General features: G+C 39.3%; 1 protein-coding gene and 1 pseudogene across 1 annotated transcript; both read left to right on the top strand.

The window, feature by feature from the left end:
• The first annotated feature begins 668 nt into the window (after nt 1–668).
• LOC103699295 (glycine--tRNA ligase, mitochondrial 1-like) lies at nt 669–18,098 on the top strand. The gene is made up of 17 exons (XM_039128391.1): nt 669–1,135; nt 1,738–2,120; nt 2,208–2,325; nt 5,811–6,005; nt 6,137–6,361; nt 7,367–7,426; nt 7,601–7,681; nt 7,757–8,045; nt 8,182–8,435; nt 9,068–9,450; nt 9,538–9,655; nt 14,767–14,961; nt 15,094–15,318; nt 16,320–16,379; nt 16,555–16,635; nt 16,711–17,116; nt 17,542–18,098. Exons 1-17 carry the CDS (start codon nt 764–766, stop codon nt 17,739–17,741), a joined length of 3,645 nt encoding a protein of 1,214 aa, XP_038984319.1. The 5' UTR covers nt 669–763; the 3' UTR covers nt 17,742–18,098.
• A 4,318-nt stretch (nt 18,099–22,416) lies between these two features.
• Nucleotides 22,417–23,102, top strand: LOC120111266 (annotated as a pseudogene).
• The last annotated feature ends 1,746 nt before the right edge of the window (nt 23,103–24,848 follow it).

Raw genomic sequence — 24,848 nt, 5'->3', positions numbered from 1 at the left:
CGTCAATGTAAGACTTTCATTATCTAATCTAGACTTGACCTAAACTGAGTGAAACTTCATTAGAGTGCAGCCAAGCCTATCCCCCCCCCCCCTCTCTCTCTCTCTCTCTCTCTATATATATATATATATATATGTCAAAATTTCATCCAAGGTTGTAATTAGGAAATAGTCGTTAATCACTCAAAGTTTTAGATGACGACTAATATATGACCCATCCAAACCGAGGATTAAAGCAAAGGCAATGTCTGTCTATTGAGATAAAACATATCAAACTAGTCCTATATCAGCTTATGGCACAATTATGTGCCACTAGCACATACTACAATACCCATGGTATGTTGGCACAAGACCTCATATAGTACTTAAAACCCTGATCCCTATTTATATATATATTATTATAAATTTACTTCATTTACTATGAAGGCTTGCCATTTAGCAATATAGAAAATCAGAATTTAAGACAAATTGTGCAAAATCTTATTGGCATTTTCTAAGTCCTTTTGGATTTATTATATATTTTTCCAAACTTAGTATGAAGCATATTTAGAAAGATCATAACAAGGTTTTCGCCACCTATTAGACAAGTGATTGAGTTAGGATCAAAATAAAATTGGAATTAATAATGCCTAAACCTCTGTCAAACCACAAATTAATGTCATTCTCCACCATTTCCGGATCCCTAACCCCATCCAAAACCCTCCTCCCCCTCATCCTCCGCTGCCGCCTCCTCTCCGCCCTCTCCGCTGCGCCGAGCCCCTCGCCCATGGCTGCCACCGAGGACTCCCTGCGGCGGGCCCTCGCCGAGAAGCAGACCGCCGTCGATGCCCAGTCCGAGGCCGTCCGGGCCCTCAAGGCCCGCCCCGGCGTCTCCAAGGACGAGATCGATGCCGCCGTCGAGATCCTCAAGGCCCTCAAGGTCGAGCACGGCGCCGCCGCGAAGCGACTCCAGTCCGCTGTCAGCAGCAACGGCGACGGCAGCCGCAAGGAGGCGTTCCCGCAGGCCGTCGCGAACACGCTCGAGAGGAGGCTGTTCTACATCCCCTCCTTCAAGATCTACCGCGGCGTCGCCGGCCTCTACGACTACGGCCCCCCTGGGTGCGCCGTCATATCCACCGTCCTTGCCTTTTGGCGTCAGGTAACGCCGCCAAAACCTTAGTAGCAGAGCTTTTACAAAATTGTACTTTGTAGAATGAAGCTCCAGCAAGTCGATCCGATCAAGTTCTACTAAGATTCTCGAGTGGAGCGATTCTGTAAGAAATAGATAAATTTCAGGACGTCTTGTTCTCCAATGGATTACGTTAAACTAATTTCTTGGGATTTTAACCCACAAATGAGAAAACAAGTTCCCCCCATCATGTCTAAAATGCTTACCTTTTAAACAAACTTCTATAACTAGTACCTGATAATTAGATTTTTTCTCTTTATATTTAATATTGCATCAGTCGAAGCTTGCAATGATATTTAAACTCTTACATTCAGCGACAGTGGTGATCATTGTTTGGGAATTTATCTTTACATTTGATTCTTCTTGCTAGTATATACTGCTTCCTGCATCTTTTTCCTCGTAGTTTGAATGCTGAGTTGTTCGTTATATGCTGTTTAATTTCGAAAAGAGCATATTATTTCTCATGGATCGAATGCTTAATTATATGTTTTAACACTGTTTTAATTTGAAGGCAAAACAGAACTGCTAGTACACAGAATGCTACAATAATATGTTCGTTCTGTTTTCTTTAGCACTTTGTTTTGGAGGAGAAAATGTTGGAGATGGATTGTCCCTGTATCACGCCAGAGATAGTCTTGAAGGCATCTGGTCATGTGGATAAATTCACTGACCTGTTGGTGAAGGATGAGAAGACTGGGACTTGCTACCGCGCTGATCACTTACTCAAGGACTATTGCAAAGGGAAGCTCGAGAAGGACCTAACATTGTCGCCTGATAAGGCTGCAGAGTTCAAGCACGTCATCTCGGTGTTGGACGATCTTTCTGCTGCAGAGCTAGGGGCAAAGCTGAAGGAGTATGATATCCGATCGCCTGATACTGGGAACCACATCTCTGATCCATACCCCTTCAATCTCATGTTTCGGACTTCGATTGGCCCATCTGGCATGCTTTCTGGGTGAGATAATTTGCACATGATATGTACTTAATTAGCAGCGATTGGTGTCTGGTATTTAGTTGCTGTTCGATTATCTGTGGATTGTAGGTATATGAGGCCAGAAACAGCACAGGGTATATTTGTGAATTTTAACTACCTGTACTATTACAATGGCAACAAGCTTCCATTTGCAGCAGCTCAGGTTGGGCAGGCATTTAGAAACGAGGTTTGTTTGCTTCCATTTTCTTCCTTTACTGTGGGTATAAATTGTGCCTTTAGGCATAGAAGATCACATCGTGCAAAACTGCCATGTGTAATGAAGATCTGAGCTGCATTATCTTGTTATTGATTTTATACGTGTTAAAAGTTGGTGTTTTAGTATACATGTATAAACAATGATTCTTGGTGGATGTATTTCTTTTCTTTTTGCTAAGAGAAAGTGGATGCATTTCTGTAATGCTTGATCGCATGCTAGGTCTCATCTAATTGATTTGTCTATTCTATGATCTAAGCATCCCAAGTTAAATAAAGATAACTCTTTCGTTGCTGTTTGCTCAGGTCCTTGTATTGGCATATGTGAACTTAACACAAGTTGATACCATGAATTTGAGGGCCTCATCCAATCAAATTATTGACTTGAACCATAGCATGCAGAAAGACTTAACATGAATTTGGAATTTGGGATAGTTAAGTTGTTGGCTTAACCTAATTAGATACAAAATATGGCTTCAGCACATTTAACCTATAGGATTAGGCTAATTTGTTTTGTATCATATGAAAGATTTAGTTGTTACGAAGCACAACATTGAAAATTCAAATTTAAGCAACTTGCCCATTTTATACATAAAGTTCTTAGTGTACTTTATGGGGATCATGTTTTAATTTATCTAGTTGCTCTGAGAAACTTTCCTTAAAGATGAATATCGTTCCCTAATTTAAACCATGTCAAGGTCCTATTTTATCCATTCTCTTTCCAAGTCTTGTAGAACCTTAGAGTCTTGCTCTCAATTGCATGCTCCTGAATTCCATAGCCACGTAGCCTTTTAGTTTTTTTTGTTAGATGATTCTCGCCTCTAGTTGACTTGGATAAAATCAATAGAGAGATGACATTTGGTTATCAAATTTTGATGGATCATACCTTGATTCCTCTAGCCAATGCTATGTAGATGGGAGAATGCTTGCCTTAGTTAAGCTCAACCTGTCTATGGACATCTATGCTTGATCTAAAATTTGATAATCATTCAATATGCATATGTTGATGCAAATATGTAAGTTTTTGGTTCATAGACAAATTTGGGGCAAAAAGCAGTTGACATCATGTAGATGGTACTCTTTTCCCTCTCCTTTGACCATGGTTCTTTCTCTTGTTCTCACTCCCACATTCCGTGTTCCTCTCTGATTTTTGCAATCGAGGTGCTAATTTGGCTGGTTGAACATGGGTCAAAGCAAGCATTTTATATTATTCTACTTAAGCTATTGATAATGGATTACTTGGGATTGCATGCTCCAATTTATTTATAGAGTATGCCTTGAATTATATAGAACTGATTGCTTACTTCAATGACAGGCATGATCAATTTCGTTGGATGGGGCCGTTGATTTAGTAATATAATAAGAGTTTCTTGAATGCTCTAATCTATCAAGGGTTAAATTTATTATATCTCTTTTAACTCAAGGAAAGAAAAGAAAAAGCATTAAAAATTGATGTTATATAGCCTATATAATAAAATAAATAAAAATGACCTTTCTATTATTGGAAACGCTAATATAAAACTTTTTAAAAAAATCTATAGCTATCTTTAGTTTTGGCCAACATCAGGCAGAACCACTGAAGTTGACTGAAAATGGAAGTTGGAGGTCAGTTGCAATTTGATCTTGGCCTAAAGCAATCCATTCTGGTAGAAACTTAAAATCTTGGGTGAAAATGAGGCTTGAAGGGTGCTATTTGATTGGCACGATGCTTTTATAACTAATATCATTTTAAATGAATTCCCCTTTCATGAGGTGACAATTCAGTGATTTTCATCTTGGTTCCTCATGTAAGGTGATCCTTCTTGACTTGGAGAGGGATGACAATGTGAATGACTGAATGGTGTCAATTACAACATTGACAGGCATTAGTAGGTTTCATGCCACTAGATTGTTAACATTTAAACTTATGATTTTTGTGTTTGATAAGTCACTTTCTGTGTAGGAATGATTTTGCAGTATATGACGATGCCTTAAAGAGAAATTTTTCTCAAAATAGATTGGTATTATTGTTGAATTCAAGATATGTTAATGTAATTTCTATGTGAAACTATTCTATCCACCCAATTTATTTCTTTTTTCTAATTATTGTGCGGCTGATGAAATATCTAATCAACTTAATGATGATGGGAAAAGCGGGTCTTGTTATGATTGCTTTGAACCAAAAGGAGTAACCCTTGACACAATGAGGAGTACTAGTGGATTGGAAGGATGACTTCAGCCATCCCTTCCAATGGGTGTGTAGACTCATAATTTAAAGTAGTCACGACAAATCATCATCGATTTATACGTGATTGTAGGCTGTCCGAGAGTCCACATTTGGTTATGCTCTTTCCTCCATGTCTCTCTGATTGTATACCTGTTCATTTGCCATCAGTGCACCTTTTCCACCAAAATTGAAAATGCCACAAAAAGAAGGGTCTAGTATTATATGGTGGCTAGTTATGAACACACTTTTTTTGAAAAATACGAGCCTTAGTGTATCACCTTTATGCCCTTGATGTTCGATGCTATCTAGCTAGATGGTCAACTAATGTGCTATATCTTAATTTCTTCTCTCAAAGTAACATATCAGTTAGCGTAAGTGCTCTTGTGAACATACATACATAAATGATATTTCGAGCTTTTGTACGACTTATATCACACTGACAACTTACAAATTCGAAAACAAATTGGCCGCAACTTTTTAATTGCAAGAATTTTTCTCTGGGGTGCTTCATTTCTTACTTTTTCGTACTTGTGATATTGCTGCTGCACAGCTGGAAGAAGCAGTACAGGAAAACAGCAATGCTTGGGAAAAAATTAACTACTTGACAGTATGGATGAGGTACACAACTGAATTATGAGGAAACAATAATTATATCAAATGGCCAACATTGTGCTCACTTTGTTGTGGAGCACGTTGTTAATGTAGTAGGCAACTGAGTTTTGATCACAAACCAACCTAGTTCTTGATTTAAGCTTCCCACCAAAAGTTCTTGGCGTAAACAATCATTATCAAATTTTACTGAATTAGCTGAGGATTGGTTGAAAACTTAATGCATTTTTTATCTTGTTTCTTGTGATATAACTGTCAGTTTAAAGAACTGAATGAATGATTGCACTGTTTCCTCATTTTCTAAAATAGACATGTTCCCTCTGTAACGTTGGAAAAGTGAATCAGTTTTTTTTTGTGGCAAGGCTTCGTTTTATTATTCACCAGATCTTGTTTCTCCCATATTGATTTTTGATATTTTGTCGGAGTATGAGTTGATTTTGTGCTTTTTTCAGTTGAAGGAATATAAATGCAATAATTTGGGTGAATAGCTAAATATTTTTGATGCTGTTCCCTTAATTCAAAAGTTATGCTAGTAGAAACCATGAGCGTACTCTCTTATATTTCTTTTTTGTGTTACAGACTTACAGGCCTCTGTTTTATGTTCAACTGTCGGTCTGACATAACTTATTTTCTATGCTGAGTAGATTTCACCTCGCCAAGGTCTTTTAAGAGCCCGTGAGTTCACACTAGCTGAGATTGAGCACTTTGTGGATCCTGAGGACAAATCCCACCCAAAGTTTGTTGATGTTGCCAACCTGGAGTTTTTGATGTTCCCTAGGGAGGAGCAACTTGCAGGGAAATCAGCCAAGTCAATGGTCCTTGGTGAAGCGGTTTCAAAGGTTGGTTTCTTTGGCTTCCTTGTTATCACCTTTGTGCTGATCGTTTCTTTCTTTACCTTTATTTTATTTTGACACCCCTATCTTCATTTAGTTTAGTTTCCTTTAAACATTGTTTTAATTTCTTTGTATAGGGAACAATCAACAATGAGACACTTGGTTACTTCATAGGACGGGTGTATCTTTTCTTGACTCGTCTGGGAATTGACAAAGATAGATTGCGCTTCAGGCAGCATCTGCAAAATGAGATGGCTCACTATGCGGCAGACTGTTGGGATGCGGAAATAGAATGCTCCGATGGCTGGATTGAATGTGTTGGGATTGCTGATAGATCTGATTATGATTTACGAGCTCATTCGGTACGTAATCAAGACCTGTTTGCACTTAAGAGTGCCGTGATGAGTTCTGATTGTGACAAATTATAATCTTATGCACCTCTTACAAAACTTTTCTTCTTTTAAACAAGTGAGAGGACTAGTTAGCAATGCATTGCGTCTGCTTGAATTGTGATTGGATTGAATTTGGATCGTCATCAAAACTCTCAGCCCACACAACCCACAACATTTGAAAAGAATAAACCCATACCAACTCATTTATTATGGGCCCTGTACCTGACCTGCTATTAGACTTCACTTGTTGGTTATCTATCTTTTAATTGAAACAAGATAGTGACAAGAATAGGTATCTAGGATGCGGCATCGAGAGTGAGGAGAGGAAATTAAACTGTTGAAGAAAATGTGATATATCTTGAACATGCTGTCTACTCCACTTTATCTTCATTATTTTTTGTTTCCTCTCTTAACTATGAACATCCACAGCTGGGTTTCAAGGGCTTGCTCAACCTCTGCTAGCCTGTTGGATCTGGGGCTGAAAGCCAAACTTGTTTATTTTGGGCAAGTTGGGGCAGGTGTTGGTTGGTCTTCATCAGAAACTGCCACACCTATGAAGAGTAAATGGAAAACAATGTCGAATAAGAAACCAAACCTTTTGTTATCTGAAAGCAATATATAATAGTGACCTTTTTACCCTAGTTTGCAATTTTTCTACTAGTTTGCTTCGCATGTAAATGGGCTTCAGATTTGCTTCTTTAGAACATCACAAGCTCATGGCTTTGTGCCTCTTTTCAAAAGTTGATTGTTATTTGCATGTCTTGGCCAGCCTTATCTTAGAGACCCATCTTAGCTATTGTTTACTTTTAGTTGCATAGAAAGACAATCCTCTTATGCTTATGCATGCCATTCTTTTGCCAGAGCTTTTGCTAAAACTCTTCTTATCGACCATTTATTCAAGTTTTTATCTATCGGCTGATTAAAGCTTCGTAGATTGATGCTGAAGTATGATGATTTTATTATGCTGTTCAACAGGAGAAAAGTGGTGTCCGTCTGGTTGCTAATGAGAAGTTCTCAGAACCTAGAGAGGTGGAGGTAGGATTTTCTTTCCCACTTTTTTTTATGTCTAATTCCACATGTGGAATGGCAAATCACTGATCTCCATACTTTGCTGCAGAAGTTATGTTGCACTTTTTCTATCTATTGTCCAAAGGATACTGACGTTCCTATTTTCAACTTGCTTATTGTTTGATTTTTAAATAATTTCAGAAGCTGGTTATTTCCCCATCAAAAAGAGAACTAGGTCTTGCATTTAAGGGTTACCAAAGAATGGTGGTTGAAGCATTGGAGGTAACCTTTGCACAGATTCCATGCTGCTAATTACTTGCCTTTTCATTTATAGCTTCTAACAAGCTCTTTGGACAGGCCATGAGTGATGAAGAAGCACTGGAAATGAAAGAAGCTTTGGATGATAAAGGAGAGGTGGACTTCCAAGTCTGTACACTTGGAAAATCTGTGCTTATGAAGAAAAACATGGTATCTATCAGTATGGAAAGAAAGAAGGAACATCAAAGGGTGTTTACCCCTTCTGTTATTGAACCATCTTTTGGTATTGGACGAATAATCTACTGTCTCTTGGAGCATTCTTTCTACACAAGCAAATCAGAGGATGAACAGCTGAATGTGTTCCGCTTCCCTCCTCTAGTGGCTGCTAGTAAGTGCATCATCTGCCCATTAATCAAGTCTCAGCAGTTTGATGTAGTGCCCAAACTCATTGCTAAATCACTAACGGCGGCTGGGATCTCACATAAGCTGCTTATAAATTACGATTTTGCTGGTGTTTTGTGCAGGCACGTCTATAGGGAAAGCTTATGCCAGGACGGATAAGCTTGGTGTTGCCGCTGCGAAGCGACTCCAGTATGCTGTCAGTGGCAACGGTGACGGCTGCAGCAAGGAGGTGTTCCGGCAGGCCGTCGTGAACACGCTCGAGAGGAGGCTCTTCTACATTCCCTCCTTCAAGATCTACAGCGGTGTCGCCGGCCTTTACGACTATGGGCCTCCTGGGTGCGTCGTCAAGTCCAACGTCCTTGCCTTTTGGCACCAGGTAATGCCGTCAAAACTTTAGCCGTTGAGTAGCAGAGCTTTTACGAAATTGTACTTTGGAGAATGAAGCTCCAACAAGTCGATCCGATCCAGTTCTACTGAGATTCTTGAGTGGAGCGATTCCGTAAATAGATAAATTTCAAGACGTCTTGTTCCCCTATGGATTCGTTGCGGTTACGTTAAACTAATTTCTTGGGATTTTAACCCACAAATGAGAAACAAGTTCCCCCCATCGTGTGTCTAAAATGCTTATAGGTGATACTTAACTTTTAAACAAATTTCTATAACTGGTTACTGATAATTAGATTTGTTTTTCTTTATATTTAAGATTGCATCAGTCGAAGCTTGCAACGATATTTAAACTCTTACATTCAGTGACAATGGTGATCATTGTTTGAGAATTTATCTTTACATTTGATTCTTCTTGCTAGTATATACTGCTCGCTGCGTCTCTTTCCTCGTAGTTTGAATGCTGAGTTGTTCGTTTTATGCTGTTTAATTTTGAAAAGAGAATATTATTTCTCATGGTTCGAATGCTTAATTATTTGTTTGAACACTGTTTTATTTTGAAGGCAAAACATAGCTGCTAGTACACAGAATGCTACAATAATATGTTTGATCTGTTTTTTTTAGCACTTTGTTTTGGAGGAGGGCATGGTGGTGATGAAGTGTTCCTGTGTCACGCCAGAGATAGTCTTGAAGGCATCTGGTCATGTGGATAAATTCACTGACCTGATGGTGAAGGATGAGAAGACTGGGATGTGCTATCGTGCCGATCACTTACTCAAAGACTATTGCAAGGGGAAGCTCGAGAAGGACCTCACATTATTGCCTGATAAGGCTGCAGAGTTCAAGCATGTCATCTCGGTGTTGGACGATCTTTCTGCTGAAGAGATAGGAGCGAAGCTGAAGGAGTATGATATCAGATCGCCTGATACCGGGAACCACATCTCTGATCCATACCCCTTCAATCTCATGTTTCAGACTTCGATTGGCTCATCTGGCATGCTTCCTGGGTGAGATAATTTGCACATGATATGTACTTAATTAGCAGTGATTGGTGTCTGGTATTTAGTTGCTGTTCGATTATCTGTGGCTTGTAGGTATATGAGGCCAGAAACAGCACAGGGTATCTTTGTGAATTTTGAGGAATTGTACAATTTCAATTGCGAGAAGCTTCCATTTGCAGCAGCTCAGGTTGGGCAGGCATTTAGAAACGAGGTTTGTTTGCTTCCATTTTCTTCCTTTACTGTGGGTATAAAATTGTGCCTTTAGGCATAGAAGATCACATCGTGCAAAACTGCATTGTGTAATGAAGATCTGAGCTGCATTGTCTTGTTAGTGATTTTATACATGTTAAAAGTTGGTGTTTTAGTATATATGCATGAACAATGATTCTTGGTGGATGTATTTCTTTTCTTTTTGCTACGAGAAAGTGGATGCTTTTCCTTAATGCTTGATTGCATACTAGGTCTCATCTAATTGATTTGTCTATTCTATGGGCTGAGCATCCCAGGTTAAATAAAGATAACTCTTTCATCGCTGTTTGCTCAGGTCCTTGTATTGGCATATGTGAACTTAACACAAGTTGATACTATGAATTTGAGGGCCTTATCCAATCAAATTATTGACTTGAACCATAGCATGCAGAAAGACTTAACATGAATTGGGAATTTGGGATAATTAAGTTGTTGGCTTAACCTAATTAGATACAAAATATGGCTTCAGCGCAGTTAACCTATAGGACTAGGCTAATTTGTTTTGTTTCATATAAAAGATTTAGTTGTTACGAAATGAGTCTGCAAGCACAACATTGAAAATTCAAATTTAAGCAACTTGCACATTTTATACATAAGGTTCTTAGTGTAGTTTATGGGGATTGTGTTCTAATTTATCTAGTTGCTCTGAGAAACTTTCCTTAAAGATGAATATCGTTCCCTAATTTAAACCATGTCAAAGTCCTATTTTATCCACTCTCTTTTCAAGTCTTGTAGAACCTTAGAGGCTTGTTCTCGATTACATGCTCCTGAATTCCATAGCCATGTGGCCTTTTAGTTTTTTTTGGTAGATGACTCTCGCCTCTTGTTGAATTGGATAAAATCAATGGAGACATGGCATTTGGTTATCAAATTTTGATGGCATTTGGTAACCATTCAATATGCTTATGTTGATGCAAATATATAAGTTTCTGGTTCATACACAAATTTGGGACAAAAAAAAGTGACATCATGTGGATGGTACTCTTTTCCCTCTCCTTTGACCGCAGTTCTTTCTCTTGTTATCACTCCCACATTCCGTGTTCCTCTTTGATTTATGCAATCAAGGTGCTAATTTGGCTGGTTGAACATGGGTCAAAGCAAGCATTTTATATAATTCTACTTAAGCTATTGATAATGGATTACTTGGGATTGCATGCTCCAATTTGTTTATAGAGTATGCCTTGAATTATATAGACCTGATTGCTTACTTCAATGACAGAGATGCTCAATTTTGTTGGATTGGGCCTTAGATTTAGTAATATAATAAGAGTTTCTTGGATGTTTTAATCTATCAAGGGCTAAATTTATTATATCTCTTTTAACTCAAGGAAAGAAAAGAAAAAGTATTGAAAATTGATGTTATATAGCCAATATACTTAAATAAATAAAAAATGACCTTTCTATTATTGGAAACACTAATATAAACTTTTAAAAAAATTCTATAGCTATCTTTAGTTTTGGCCAACATCAGGCAGAAGCTCCGAAGTTGACTGAAAGTGGAAGTTGGAGGTCAGTGTCAGTATGATCTTGGCCTAAAGCAATCCATTCTGGTAGAAACTTAAAATCTTGGGTGAAAATGAGGCTTGAAGGGTGCTAGTTGATTGGCACGATGCTTTTATAACTAATATCATTTTAAATGAATTCCCCTTTCATGAGGTGAGTTCAATTCAGTGATTTTCATCTTGGTTCCTCATGTAAGGTGATCCTTCTTGACTTGGAGAGGGATGCCGATTTGAATGACTGAAGGGTGTCAATTACAACATTGACAGACATTAGTAGATTTCATGCCACTAGATTGTCAACATGTAATCTTATGATTTTGGTGTTTGATAAGTCACTTCTGTGTAGGAATGACTTTGCAGTATATGACAATGCCTTGAAGTGAAATTTTCCTCAAAATAGACTGGTATTATTGTTGAATTCAAGATATGTTAGTGTAATTTCTATGTGAAATTATTTTATCCACCCAATTTCTTTTTTTTCTAAATATTGTGTGGCTGAAGAAATCTCTAATCAACTTAATGATGATGGGAAAAGCGGGTCTTGTTATGATTGCTTTGAACCAAAAGGAGTAACCCTTGACACATTGAGTACTAGTGGATTGGAAGGATGACTTCAGCCATCTCTTCCAATGGGTATGTAGACTCATAATTTAAAGTGGCAGTGACAAATCATCATCGATTTATACGTGATTGTAGGCTGTCCGAGAGTCCAAATTTGGTTATGCTCTTTCCTCCATGTTTCTCTGATTGTACACCTGTTCATTTGCTATCAATGCACCTTTTCCACCAAAATTGAAAATGCCAGAAAAAGAAGAGTCTAGTGTTATATGGTGGCTAGTTATGAACACCCTTTTTTGGAAAATATGAGCCTTAGTGTATCACCTTTATGTCCTTGATCTTCGATGTTATCTAGCTAGGTGGTCAACTAATGTGCTATATCTTAATATTTTCTCTCAAAAGTAACATAGCAGTTAGCGTAAGTGCTCTCTCAAACATACATACAGAAATGATATTTTGAGCTTTTGTACGACTTATACGAGAATGACAACTTACAAATTCGAAAACAAATTGGCCGCAACTTGTAGTTATTAAATTCGGCACCTTGGTTTATAGTCTTTTCTCATTTTTTTAAATTTACAATTTATTTCCATAGATTTATTGCCTTTTCCATAAAAGTTAAGCAATCATGGTTGTTTAACTGGCCATGCAATAGGTGATAGTTTAGCCTTACAGCCTAGGGTGATTACCGTTGTCTCTTCTTGTGCTTTTCCTATTTTATTGTATTTTAGTTCTTTTCATTTATTTTCATGACTATTTTTTTGCCTTTTTCAATAAAGTTAGGTAATCCGGGTTGTCAAACTGTCGAAGTGACCCTAGGTAATAGTTTAGCCCTAGAGTCTAGGTGGCTGAATAGGCATCTCCACTTAGTACAACAACCAATCTTTCTCTGGTCTATCTACTTCATTTATGTCATTAGATTTTTCATTTTTCATTATATTTGGCAAAATAGCATTTTAAGTTTTTAACACACATTCAGTAGCTTGTGAAAGATAGAACCCGGGTTTGTGGTTTCTAATAAAAGAATTTTTCGAATGCATATGTGAAGTGAGATATTGCTTTGTATGCGTACTGATGTAGGACAACTTAGGGGATGACCTGCCATAGCATGGTGGGAGGACTTGGGGAATACCTAATTTGTTGCCTTGCTGTTCTATTGCAGAAAACAGGGCAGAAGTGAACACTTTACTGGATTGAAGGGAAGAGAGAAGCTTTCTAGGTCCATCCTAGGGTTTAGGGATAGTGTTTGTTGTTAGAAAAGAAGTTTCTAGGGGTCTTAGGATTAAAGGAGAAGATTTGATGTTGACTTGAAATTTAATTCAGGCAATAATACATATATTCACAGGTTTTTGAAAATAGGGAAAGACATGAGAAGTGAAGGAGTTGAGAGATGAATAGGGAGAGGGGAATAGAAAACTCTAGAGACAGGGCGAGAGAGGGAGGAGAGAGATTACTTTCACAAACTCATACAATACAACTCATGACCACCCTTTTGGTTTGCCGATACACCAACCTGGGGATGAAGTAACCTAATAAAAAAGACATGCAAGGACCCGCCAACCACATATATTAAAAAACATGTGACTTGGAACCCAAGTAACTTGTAGGTCAAGTAATTTAAGGGCCAATTTAATCTCGTATCCATTTTTATAATTAAATGTTAAACAAATAGAAACTTGATACACGATTGATTTTGGACCATCAAATAATTTTGATGCTCCAAGTAGTTGGATGAGGGTTTAGATCATCATAATGGAAAAATTTGCCGCATGATCTAGGCCCTTGACTTTATGATTTGTTTCCACTGCATGGATCTCATGCTCGAGATCTTGATGTTGCTTTGACACTTTTGATTCATCTCTACATCTCGAAGACTCGACGATGGAAACTAATATAAAATTTTCTTATGATTGTATTCTCAACTGGTTGTTTCGGTTCCCTTGGATCTTCAGCCATAAAGCTTTTGATCATCTGATTGATGGTATTCTTTCATCAATACACAAATCAACAAGAAATAGATTGTCAAAATGCTGTAATATGGTCACAACACTTGAGAGCTTGCTGTTCATCTCTTGATTGTTTGGAAGCTGCTCCAGCGTTGGATCATCAATGCTTTAAACCGTCTCGACGAGATTCTTAGGATATGGTGCACCTTCAATTGCTGGTTTGAAGGTTCACCATTTGCGATATCTTCGTAAACATATCTTCTGTAGAGACATTCTTGTTCTATGAATTTTTAATTCCAAGAATTTTCCCTGGGGTGCTTCATTTCTTAATTTTTCGTACTTGTGTATTGCTGCTGCACAGCTGGAAGAAGCAGTACAGGAAAACAGCAATGCTTGGGAAAAAATTAAATACTTGACAGTATGGATGAGGTACAAAACTGAATTATGAGGGAACAATAATTAGATCAAATGGCGAACATTGTGTTCACTTTGTTGTGGAGCATGTTGTTAATGTAGTAGGCAACCGAGTTTTGATCACAAACCAACCCAGTTCTTGATTTAAGCTTCCCACCAAAAGTTCTTGGCATAAACAATTATTATCAAATTTTACTGAATTAGCTGAGGATTGGTTGAAAATTTAATGCATTTTTTATCTTGTTTCTTGTGATATAACTGTCAGTTTAAAGAACTGAATGAATGATTGCACTGTTTTCTCATTTTCTAAAATAGACATGTTCCCTCTGTAACGTTGGAAAAGTGAATTCTTTTTTTTTTTTGGCGCAAGGCTTCGCTTTATTATTCACCACATCTTGTTTCTCCCATATTGATTTTTGATATTTTGTCGGAGTATGAGATGATTTTGTGCTTTTTTCGGTTGAAGGAATATAAATGCAATAATTTGGGCGAATAGTTAAATATATTTGATGCTGTTCTCTTAATTCAAAAGTTATGCTAATAGAAACCATGAGCGTTCTGTCTCCTATATTTCTTTTTGTGTTACAGACTTACAGGCCTCTGTTTTATGTTCCACTGTCGGTCTGACATAACTTATTTTCTATGATGAGTAGATTTCACCTCGCCAAGGTCTTTTAAGAGTCCGTGAGTTCACACTGGCTGAGATTGAGCACTTTGTGGATCCTGAGGACAAATCCCACCCAAAGTTTGTTGATGTTGCCAACCTGGAGTTTTTGATGTTCCCTAGGGAGGAGCAACTAGCAGGGAAATCAGCCAAGTCAATGGTCCTTGGTGAGACTGTTTCAAAGGTTGGTTTCTTTGGCTTCCTTATTATCACCTTTGTGCTGATCGTTTCTTCCTTTACCTTTATTTTATTTTGACTCCCCTATTCTTCATTTGGTTTAGTTTCTTTTAAACATTGTTTTAATTTCTTTGTATAGGGAACAATCAACAATGAGACACTTGGTTACTTCATAGGACGGGTGTATCTTTTCTTGACTCGTCTGGGAATTGACAAAGATAGTTTGCGCTTCAGGCAGCATCTGCCAAATGAGATGGCTCACTATGCTGCAGACTGTTGGGATGCGGAAATAGAATGCTCCTATGGCTGGATTGAATGTGTTGGGATTGCTGATAGATCTGCTTATGATTTACAAGCTCATTCGGTACGTAATCAAGACCTGTTTGCACTTAAGAGTGCCGTGATGAGTTCTGATTGTGACAAATTATAATCTTATGCACCTCTTACAAAACTATTCTTCTTTTAAACGAGTGAGAGGACTAGTTAGCAATGCATTGGGTCTGGTTGAATTGTGATTGGATTAAATTTGGATCGTCATCAAAACTCTCAGCCCACACAACCCACAATGTTTGAAAAGAATAAACCCATACCAACTCATTTATTATGGGCCCTGTACCTGACTTGCTATTAGACTTCACTTGTTAGTTATATATCTTATAATTGAAACGAGATAGGGACAAGAAAAGGTATCTAGGATGCGGCATCGAGAGTGAGAGAAAATAAAACTGTTGAAGAAAATGTGGTATATCTTGAACATGCTGTCTATTCCACTTTATCTTTAGTATTTTTTGTTTCCTCTCTGAACTATGAACATCCGCAGCTGGGTTTCAAGGGCTTGCTCGACCTCTGTTAGCCTGTTGGATTTGGGGCTGAAAGCCAACCTGTTTATTTTGGGCAAGTTGGGGCAGGTGTTGGTTGGTCTTCATCAGAAACTGCTACACCTATGAAGAGTAAATGGAAAACAATGTCGAATAAGAAACCAAACCTTCTGTTATCTGAGAGCAATATATGATAGTGACCTTTTTACCCTAGTTTGCAATTTTTCTACTAGTTTGCTTCGCATGTAAATGGGCTTCATATTTGCTTCTTTAGAACATCACAAGCTCATGGCTTTGTGCCTCTTTTCAAAAGTTGATTGTTATTTGCATGTCTTGGCCAGCCTTATCTTAGAGACCCATCTTAGCTATTGTTTACTTTTAGTTGCATAGAAAGACAATCCTCTTATGCTTATGCATGCCATTCTTTTGCCAGAGCTTTCGCTAAAACTCTTCTTATCGACTATTTATTCAAGTTTTTATCTATCGGCTGATTAAAGCTTCGTAGATTGATGCTGAAGTATGATGATTTTATTATGCTATTCAACAGGAGAAAAGTGGTGTCCGTCTGGTTGCTAATGGAAAGTTCTCAGAACCTAGAGAGGTGGAGGTAGGATTTTCTTTCCCACTTTTTTTATGTCTAATTCCACATGTCGAATGGCAAATCACTGACCTCCATACTTTGCTCCAGAAGTTATGTTGCACTTTTTCTATCTATTGTCCAGAAGATATTGACTTTCCTATTTTCTACTTGCTTATTGTTTGATTTTTTAAATAAATTTCAGAAGCTGGTTATTACCCCATCAAAAACAGAACTAGATCTTGCATTTAAGGGTAACCAAAGAATGGTGGTTGAAGCATTGGAGGTAACCTTTGCACAGATTCCATGCTGCTAATTACTTGTCTTTTCATTTATAGTTTTTAACAAGCTCTTTGGACAGGCCATGAGTGAAAAAGAAGCACTGAAAATGAAAGAAGCTTTGGATGATAAAGGAGAGGTGGACTTCCAAGTCTATACACTTGGAAAATCTGTACTTTTGAAGAAAAACATGGTATCTATCAGTATGGAAAGAAAGAAGGAACATCAAAGGGTTTTTACCCCTTCTGTTATTGAACCATCTTTTGGTATTGGACGAATAATCTACTGTCTCTTTGAGCATTCTTTCTACACAAGACCAAGCCAATCAGAGGATGAACAGCTGAATGTGTTCTGCTTCGCTCCTCTAGTGGCTCCTATTAAGTGCACCGTTTTCCCATTAATCAAGTCTCAGCAGTTTGATAAAGTGGCCAAACTCCTAGATGAATCACTAACGGCGGCTGGGATCTCACATATATTAGATGCTACAGGTATGCCCGTAAAATTTAAGCATCCGATAATAACTGAACTCCAGTTTTAGTCAGAATTCTGGAATGCCATTATTTCATAGGTTGTGGTGGATAATGTTACTTCTCTTCCCATAGATTCTAATACTGTTTTTTTTTTTTTTGCCAATTAATCCTACTGTTGGGTTCTCAAATGTTTTATCATCAACTTACTCCTAGACAGCTAGAACTTGGTTTGTGGATCGACAAGTTAGTAGATAACTGCATGATATTTAAATATACTGATTGTTGTGATTGTGCTGATGTGATGAAATATACAAGCCTACTTAACTAGTACACTATACAGAAACAGTAGCTTTTAAAGTCCGCATCGGTTGATTAATGGTTCAGATGATTCAACATCAGACTAAGCTGCTTATGAATTATGATTTTGTTGGTGTTTTGTGCAGGCACGTCTATAGGGAAACGTTATGCCAGGACGGATGAGCTTGGTGTCCCCTTTGCCATAACTGTGGATTCGACTACTAGTGTGACCATACGTGAGAGGGACAGCAAGGAACAGATCCGTGTAAGCATTGAGGAGGTAGTCTCAGTTGTGAAAGCACTCACGGATGGGCAAACGACATGGGCAGATGTGCTGCGGAGATAACCCAACCCACATTGCTAGGCATGCTGATGAGTTGTGAAGCGGCTTCTGACGGATGAAGTGATGAAAGCAATCTCTTATCTTGCTGGATTTTCAAACTAGTGGAACTTACTAGGCTATAATTGTCAAGTTACCCGGGAAAAAGATTCGCAAACATTTTTGTCACAAATTGCACTAAATCATTTTTGTCTAATCACAAGTTTGAAAAGATTCGTAAAGTGTTGATAATATTATTGCTTGAGGAGTGGACGGTGCGTCTCCCAGCAATATATACAACTGCAAAGAACACAAGCAAAAGGTGCTCAAGCTTATAAACAACAAAACTAATGTTTCAATTAATACTATACAATGTTATGCTAATGCTGTTGCAATTCCATTAGTTCTAGTGCTTTATATGTTTTTTTTTTTTTTTAGCCCATGTATTAATCCCATATATCTGTAAAGAAATTTGTCAGGCTTACAATACATATTTTAGAAGAAGAAAATAATATTGCCATTCAAGCCCAAAAGAAAGGTCAGTCTTGTCCAGATGATGGGGTTTGGAGCATCACTGTTTGATGTTTCGACCCATTAAATATAATCTACTATTTCTAATCTTCTCACATCAAAAAATTCATGTGACCCTTAGCATATGAACCGCTTATATATCTAGTAGTAAAGATGGTTAGTTTAACTAACATGAATAATGGATATTTTTTTTTACCACTAGATGTAAGGGCTAAGATTTCCAAATCACAAGATTTTTGACTACAAGCAAAGAAAGTAGATGCATTCAAAATCTTCAATCTTGATTATTTTGTCTAGATCGATCTCATCTAGACTACTGTATAGGCTCCCACATGTTAGATCTACTGTACATGTATCTATGCGTGTACAAGGAGTCAGAGAGGTGTTTAGGATCAAGTTATATTTGGTGTGACTTATTAAATTATACCTTTTTTTTCAGTTGGATGATGGGGGTTGCTCATCAATGATTCGAGCTTATACACCAAAAATCATATTATTTTATAGCAAAATATGGCAATTAATTAACGCCCGCATAGTTGGTGGTTCACCACGAGAAGTGAAAGCTATGGGTAGGAAGCGTCGTTATCCCGATCAGAATTTACGGGGTCATTTTGCTGAGTTCTTTCGACATGGTTCTCTCGACGCGCCCTAGTATACTCTACTTGTTCACCTGTGTCGGTTTGGGGTATGGTCAGTTCACCGGGAGGATCGCCCTCCCAATTCGAAGTTTTTTCCTGGAAGTATAGAGACTCCCGGACTATGCATCGAGATGCTCAAAAAAATGTGTTGTTTCATATTATTTAAATTATCTGATTTTTGACTTCTTAGGGTATAGGATAGAGTTCTCCAAATCATATGATTTTTTATGCATAAGCAACTTAGAGGTAATAGCTTCCATTCAATAGCTTAGATCATCGTTGCAGGATCCCATCATCCAATTTAAAAAAGATGTAACTCTTGATGTAGGACAACGCAGAGAAGAGGAGGAAGAAGAGGAGAGGAGGAGAGGAGGAGAAAGAACTAGGCTTTGCACCTAGCCCCACTCATGATTTTGCACGCCAGAGTTAAGAAGAAAGGAAATCATAATTTCATTAAACCATTCATTAACCTTAAACAAGCACGTGGACCCATATATATAGGGTCACAAAATAACAAAAAGAACCCTACAAATAAAACAATCCCAAAAGGCTCTAAAATGGCAATACGTAAATAAATCCAATCAACATAAAATAAACCCAACTAAAATAAATCAATCCAAAATAAAATCAAGCTGACTGAACTAGCTGGACTGGCTGGATCTGCTGGACTAGCTGGATCCCATGGCGACCGACTGACCTGGCACTGATGTCCGCACCAACTCTCCTCGGGTGGAAAGAAGTTGACCTCGACGAAGGTGGCTTGGTGTAGCTCCGGTAGTACTCTAACAAATTGGGGTCGATCTGCTGTAGCTCCTCGCGCGGGATCCAAGTGTAGTCGGACTTTGGTCATCCTTGCCAACGAATCAGGAAGTGCTGAATGTTCCCATTATTAGATAAAATGATCTGCTCGTCTAAAATGACTTCAACTAGTTCTTTTTGTGCTGGTGGGAGAGGCGAAGAAAATGGAGATGGGATGGAATCAGGAATAGGGGAGTCATCGGGCGCAAGAGAAGACTCCATGAAAGGGTCACCAGGGATGGATGGTTGACCCTTGAAAGCAACCAGATCTTCAATATTAAAAGTAGAGCCGATATCAAAATCAGATGGAAGATCAACAACATAGGCATTCGTGCCAACTCAATGCAATACCCGAAATGGCCCAGCACTACGAGCTTGCAGTTTCTTAACGGTTCTATGTGGAAACCACTTGGCCGAATACGTACCATAACATAATCCCTAGTTTGAAAGTCCATAGCATGGGAATCAGCCTGCAATTTGTATTGAGCATTACTTGTATGAATGCACTTTTGGATTTTCTGATGTAACTCATGAATGTGTTGGGCAAATGCATGTATAGACTCAGGAATTTTAACATGGGGTGGCATGCGTAAAAGACCTGGAGGTTTTCTAACTTTGTAAATATGCACTACCTCACATGGACTCATGCCTATGGGCCTATTAACTGAATTATGGAGGTGAATTTCTTGGACAACTAGAGCGGATACCAAAGAGTCATTGACCTCTTTCTGCTCAAATTCAACAGGATGCATGATGTGGACTACACTCATGGTGGACCGATCAGACTCTCTCTCTAAAGGTGCAAATAGTATAGGTGTAGTGCGGATGCATCCTAGGGTATTAGGTCCTTCATCCCATGCTTCTTCATCAATGTTCTGAACGTCATCGATGTCTGGTTCGTAGACTTATTCCTCTAAGTCATTTGTGTCACCACCCTGCTCTTGCCGAGCAATGATGAGAGATTTGTTAGGACATTGAGAGGCAATGTGACCAAAATCTTGCCATTTGTAGCACTGAATTTTGGAATGTAGTTTGGGAGGCTCACCAAGGATTCCCTTACCTTTAGTGTCTTGGCTTGGGACAGGAGCGGTTGATGGGGTTTTAGTGGCAGAGGAGAGGACCTTATAGAAGGTTTGGACCCCGAAGAATGAGGCCTAGTGCCCTGATTGTTAGAGCGCCTCACAAACATGGAATTGAAGACCTGCTCATAGTTTTTCACGAATGTATATGCCTGGTTTAAAGTGGACACCTCTCGGAGGACGAGTTCTTTCCTAAGTTCATCATTAAGACCTCGACAGAACTGACTTAGGACCATCTTCTTATCCTCAGTCACATTACATCGCATCATGTAATCATCAAATAGGGCAATGTAGTCAGTAGCTGATCGGGTGCCTTGTCGTAAGTTATTCCATCAGTCAAGGAGATCATCTTGGTAGCTAATAGGTAAGTATCTTTTTTTTTAGTTTTTCTTTTATTTCTATCCAGTCAGTTATAGCCGGTTGACGTCTCCTAACCAAAAGCTGTTCGGTTTTTTGCCAAAAGAGTTTAGCTCGACCAATAAGCTTCATTCTGGCAAATCGGACCTTCTTTTCGTCGGACAAATTATACCACTCAAAGAAGTGATCCATTTCGTGCAACCAGTCTGAAAAGACCTTTGGGTCAAGGCGACCATCAAAGGTGGGGGCTTCAACTCGGATGCCTTTCATCACATTTTCAACATTGTCACGAGGGCCTCTGGGTTCTACGTTGTATCGATAACCCTTATTGATATTAGAAAAAGGGCCCTGTCCTCTAAGACGAGGGTAAGTTTGATAGCGGCCTAGAAAAGGGCTAGTGTCGAACTGCTCTGTCAGTTCGATCCTAGATGGTCTAGGATTTTATTCTCGACCTCTGGACCTTCGAAATGAAAGGCATTACCTTTTTTTGGATCCCATAATCCTCTAAAGGGAAGCCTCAGCTGAGTCTAGTCGGGCGCAGACCTGGGTGGACACTGTGGTCAAGTCTTGGATAGCCTTCATGAGGGTGTTGATGAGGGTATCCATGATAGATTGGGTTTCGAATGCGGGATGACACGACTACTATGAAGGTGTATATGATGAATGAACTTAAATATGTACTATCCGACAAAATGGAGACAATATTGGCTCCGAGGCAAACCTATTGCATGCAATGAATTCTAAATATCAGTGCGTATGCTCAATAAAATTCAGAACTATTCCCTAGTAAAAAAATATTTCAAATTGAGAACCAGTAAGTGACGCAAGCCAACAAGTAGCTGCAGTCAAGTAGTACAGGTGTCTAGTAGGTTGTCGAGTGGCACGGGGCCTCGTAGGTCTTCTAACGAGGGTTTAGCTCTACAATTAACAATAAAAAGGGCTACTACTATGGTTTTTTTTTTTTGTGTGTTTCGTGGAGGTGTGTGAAGCATGTGTTTTAAATTTTTGGGTAAACCACTAAGCACAAAAATAACTATTAAATGCCAAATTTAACAAACTTGGTCCGATGGAGGGCGACGAACAAAGTGCGGCACACGAGCTCGACAATTGGCTTTATTGACGCCAATTATTGCCTTCCTCCAATATCTCATGACAGGGCCTGCTCTCCTCTTCCCTTACTGACCGCCAACTCCCCTGCTCCACCACCACCACCACCTCCTCCGCTGTCGCCGATCCAGTCCTCCACCTTTCCTCCTCTAGTCTCTTCGTCAATACTACCCCCTCGGCCACCAACTCTAGATGCAGGGCATCGTCTGGCTCGACAAGCCAGTGAAAGATTTTAGCAACTCTGCCTCCGCCGCCGGCCTCCCCGCCCTCAAGTTCTCCGGCGACACCACTCGCTTCCCTTACACCCACCGGTAGGGCCGCTCAGCCATCCGCATCTCCTGCGTTATCTCGGAGACCTACCGCCTCGGCCTGAACAACGTCCGGTGGTTCGTCATGGGTGATGACAACATCGTCTTCGTCCCCGACAACCTCGTCCATATCCTCTCCCAGTTCGACCACCGCCAGCTCTACTATATCGGCTCCAACTCTGAAAGCCACCTCCAGAACATCTTCTCCTACGCCATGGCCTACGGCGGCGGCGGGTTTGCCACCAGCCGCCTCCTCACCGCTGTCCTCGCCCGCGTGCAGGACCGTTGCCTCCACCGCTACTCAGCCCTCTATGGCAGCGACGACCGCATCTAGGCCTGCATGGCCAAGCTTGGCGTTCCCCTCACCCGCCACTCGGTCTTCCACCAGTTCGATGTCTACGGCGAGCTGCTCGGCCTCCTCGCCGCCCACCCCGTGGCCCCCTCGTCTCCCTCCACCACCTCGACGTCGTCCAGCCCGTCTTTCCCGATGCTCCCTCCTCAGAAGATTTCGGGGAAACAACGATGATTTTGGGGAAACATCCCGTCTCGCCGCCGCCCTCCCAAGACTAGGAGAGCTGGAGAGGAGGCCTTGGCCCGTTGGATGCAGGGTTTCTAAATGATCTCGACCGTGGAATTCCGAACTCATTTGGTCGTGTTAAGCCACGAGCTTGTTTGGGCTCGTGAGCTGCTCGGGCTCGAGCTCGGGCTCGGATTTAAACGGGCCTCATTTTGAGCTCGGGCTCGGACTCGTTTGACTAACGGCCCGAGCCCAAGCTAAGCTTTTACTGAGTCGAGCCCGAGCAGCTCGGCCGTTAACAGTCCTAGCTCTTTGGATGGGCCATGAGTGAAAAAGATGCATCGGAAATGAAAGAAGCTTTGGATGGTAAAGGATAGGTCTTGCATTTATACCATGTTTTTCTTTGAGTATAGATTTTTCAAGTTTGTACACTTGAAAAATCCGTAGTCAAAAAATCTGTAGTCATAAAGAAAAACATGGTATCTATCAGTATGGAAAAAAAGAAGGAATATCAAAGGATTTTTTTTACCCCTTCTGTTATCGAGCCAACTTTTGGTATTGGACGAATAATCTACTGTCTCTTTGAGCATTCTTTCTACACAAGACCAAGCAAATTAGAGGATGAACAGCTGAATGTGTTCCGCTTCCATCCTCTAGTGGCTCCTATTAAGTACACCGTTTTCCTATTAATCAAGTCTCAGCAGTTTGATGAAGCAGCCAAACTCATAGCTAAATCACTAACGGCGGCTGGGATCTCAAATAAATTAGATGTCACTGGTATGCCTTTAAAATATTAGCATCTAATAATAACTGAACTCTAGTTTTAGTCAGAATTCTGGAATGCAATTGATCGGACGGTTCGTACCCCAGACTATCCCATCAAGTATATAGACTACATGTTTTATGTAAAATCTAGTTGATTGTGGTGACACTACTAGGAAAATTCTGCCCAAAAAGCCAAAAAAAAAAACTTCAAAGAATGCATTACCAAGTAATGCGGCAATGTACAATTTATATAAAATTTAATCTTGATAAGACTTCTTGTGATGTTACTTGGGAAAAAAAGGAAAATTCATGTAACACGTGGACTACGCTATACTTCAAGTTATCTGTAAAATAAAGGAACTTAACTGGAACGGAAATTTCACAGAGAAAAGGACTTGGAGTTTGTCTCCTTTATTTGGCTTCTATTTGTAAAGCATGGAGTCATTAAAGAGTGAAATGACAATTTCATCTAGTATAGCAGTTATCATGTTCAACTTAAGAAAGCAAATTAGGTTATTTTAACCTAAAACTAGCTTAACCCAACCGATAGTTTAGGCCGAGCTTGGGTTGGAAAAAAAAATAACCTGATTTCAAATTGGTTCATTCTGATTAGATGCTCGAGCAATCCGATCCAATCCATGGCTAGCTGAAATTCATATAAGAAGATTAATATCTTGACTTGAAACTCCCAAATTAATCCAACCCAAACCTCTCCCACATTGTGTTATTGGCTTATAATCAAAACTGTATTAAGTTAAAACCCGATTGAACCTGGCCTTACCCAATTAACCAACGGCCTCTTGGTCTGGTTGGGCTTGAGCCGGCACTTACTTCAAATCAGCCCAACCAAGTTGCATAATTAGTTGGTGGATTTATAATATAACCATAAATATATTATAAAACTTATTTATTTATAATGTACTCATAAATATATGGTGATTGCTTGTTTTAGACATGCTTTAAAGATGTTTAGACTAACATCTTTATTACAACTAAAAATTTCTTTAATTTCATGTGCAATAATTTACTTTACT

Source organism: Phoenix dactylifera, chromosome 7, assembly GCF_009389715.1.
Source record: "Phoenix dactylifera cultivar Barhee BC4 chromosome 7, palm_55x_up_171113_PBpolish2nd_filt_p, whole genome shotgun sequence".
Lineage (NCBI taxonomy): Eukaryota > Viridiplantae > Streptophyta > Magnoliopsida > Arecales > Arecaceae > Phoenix > Phoenix dactylifera.
This window is presented reverse-complemented; position numbering and strand designations above follow the sequence as displayed.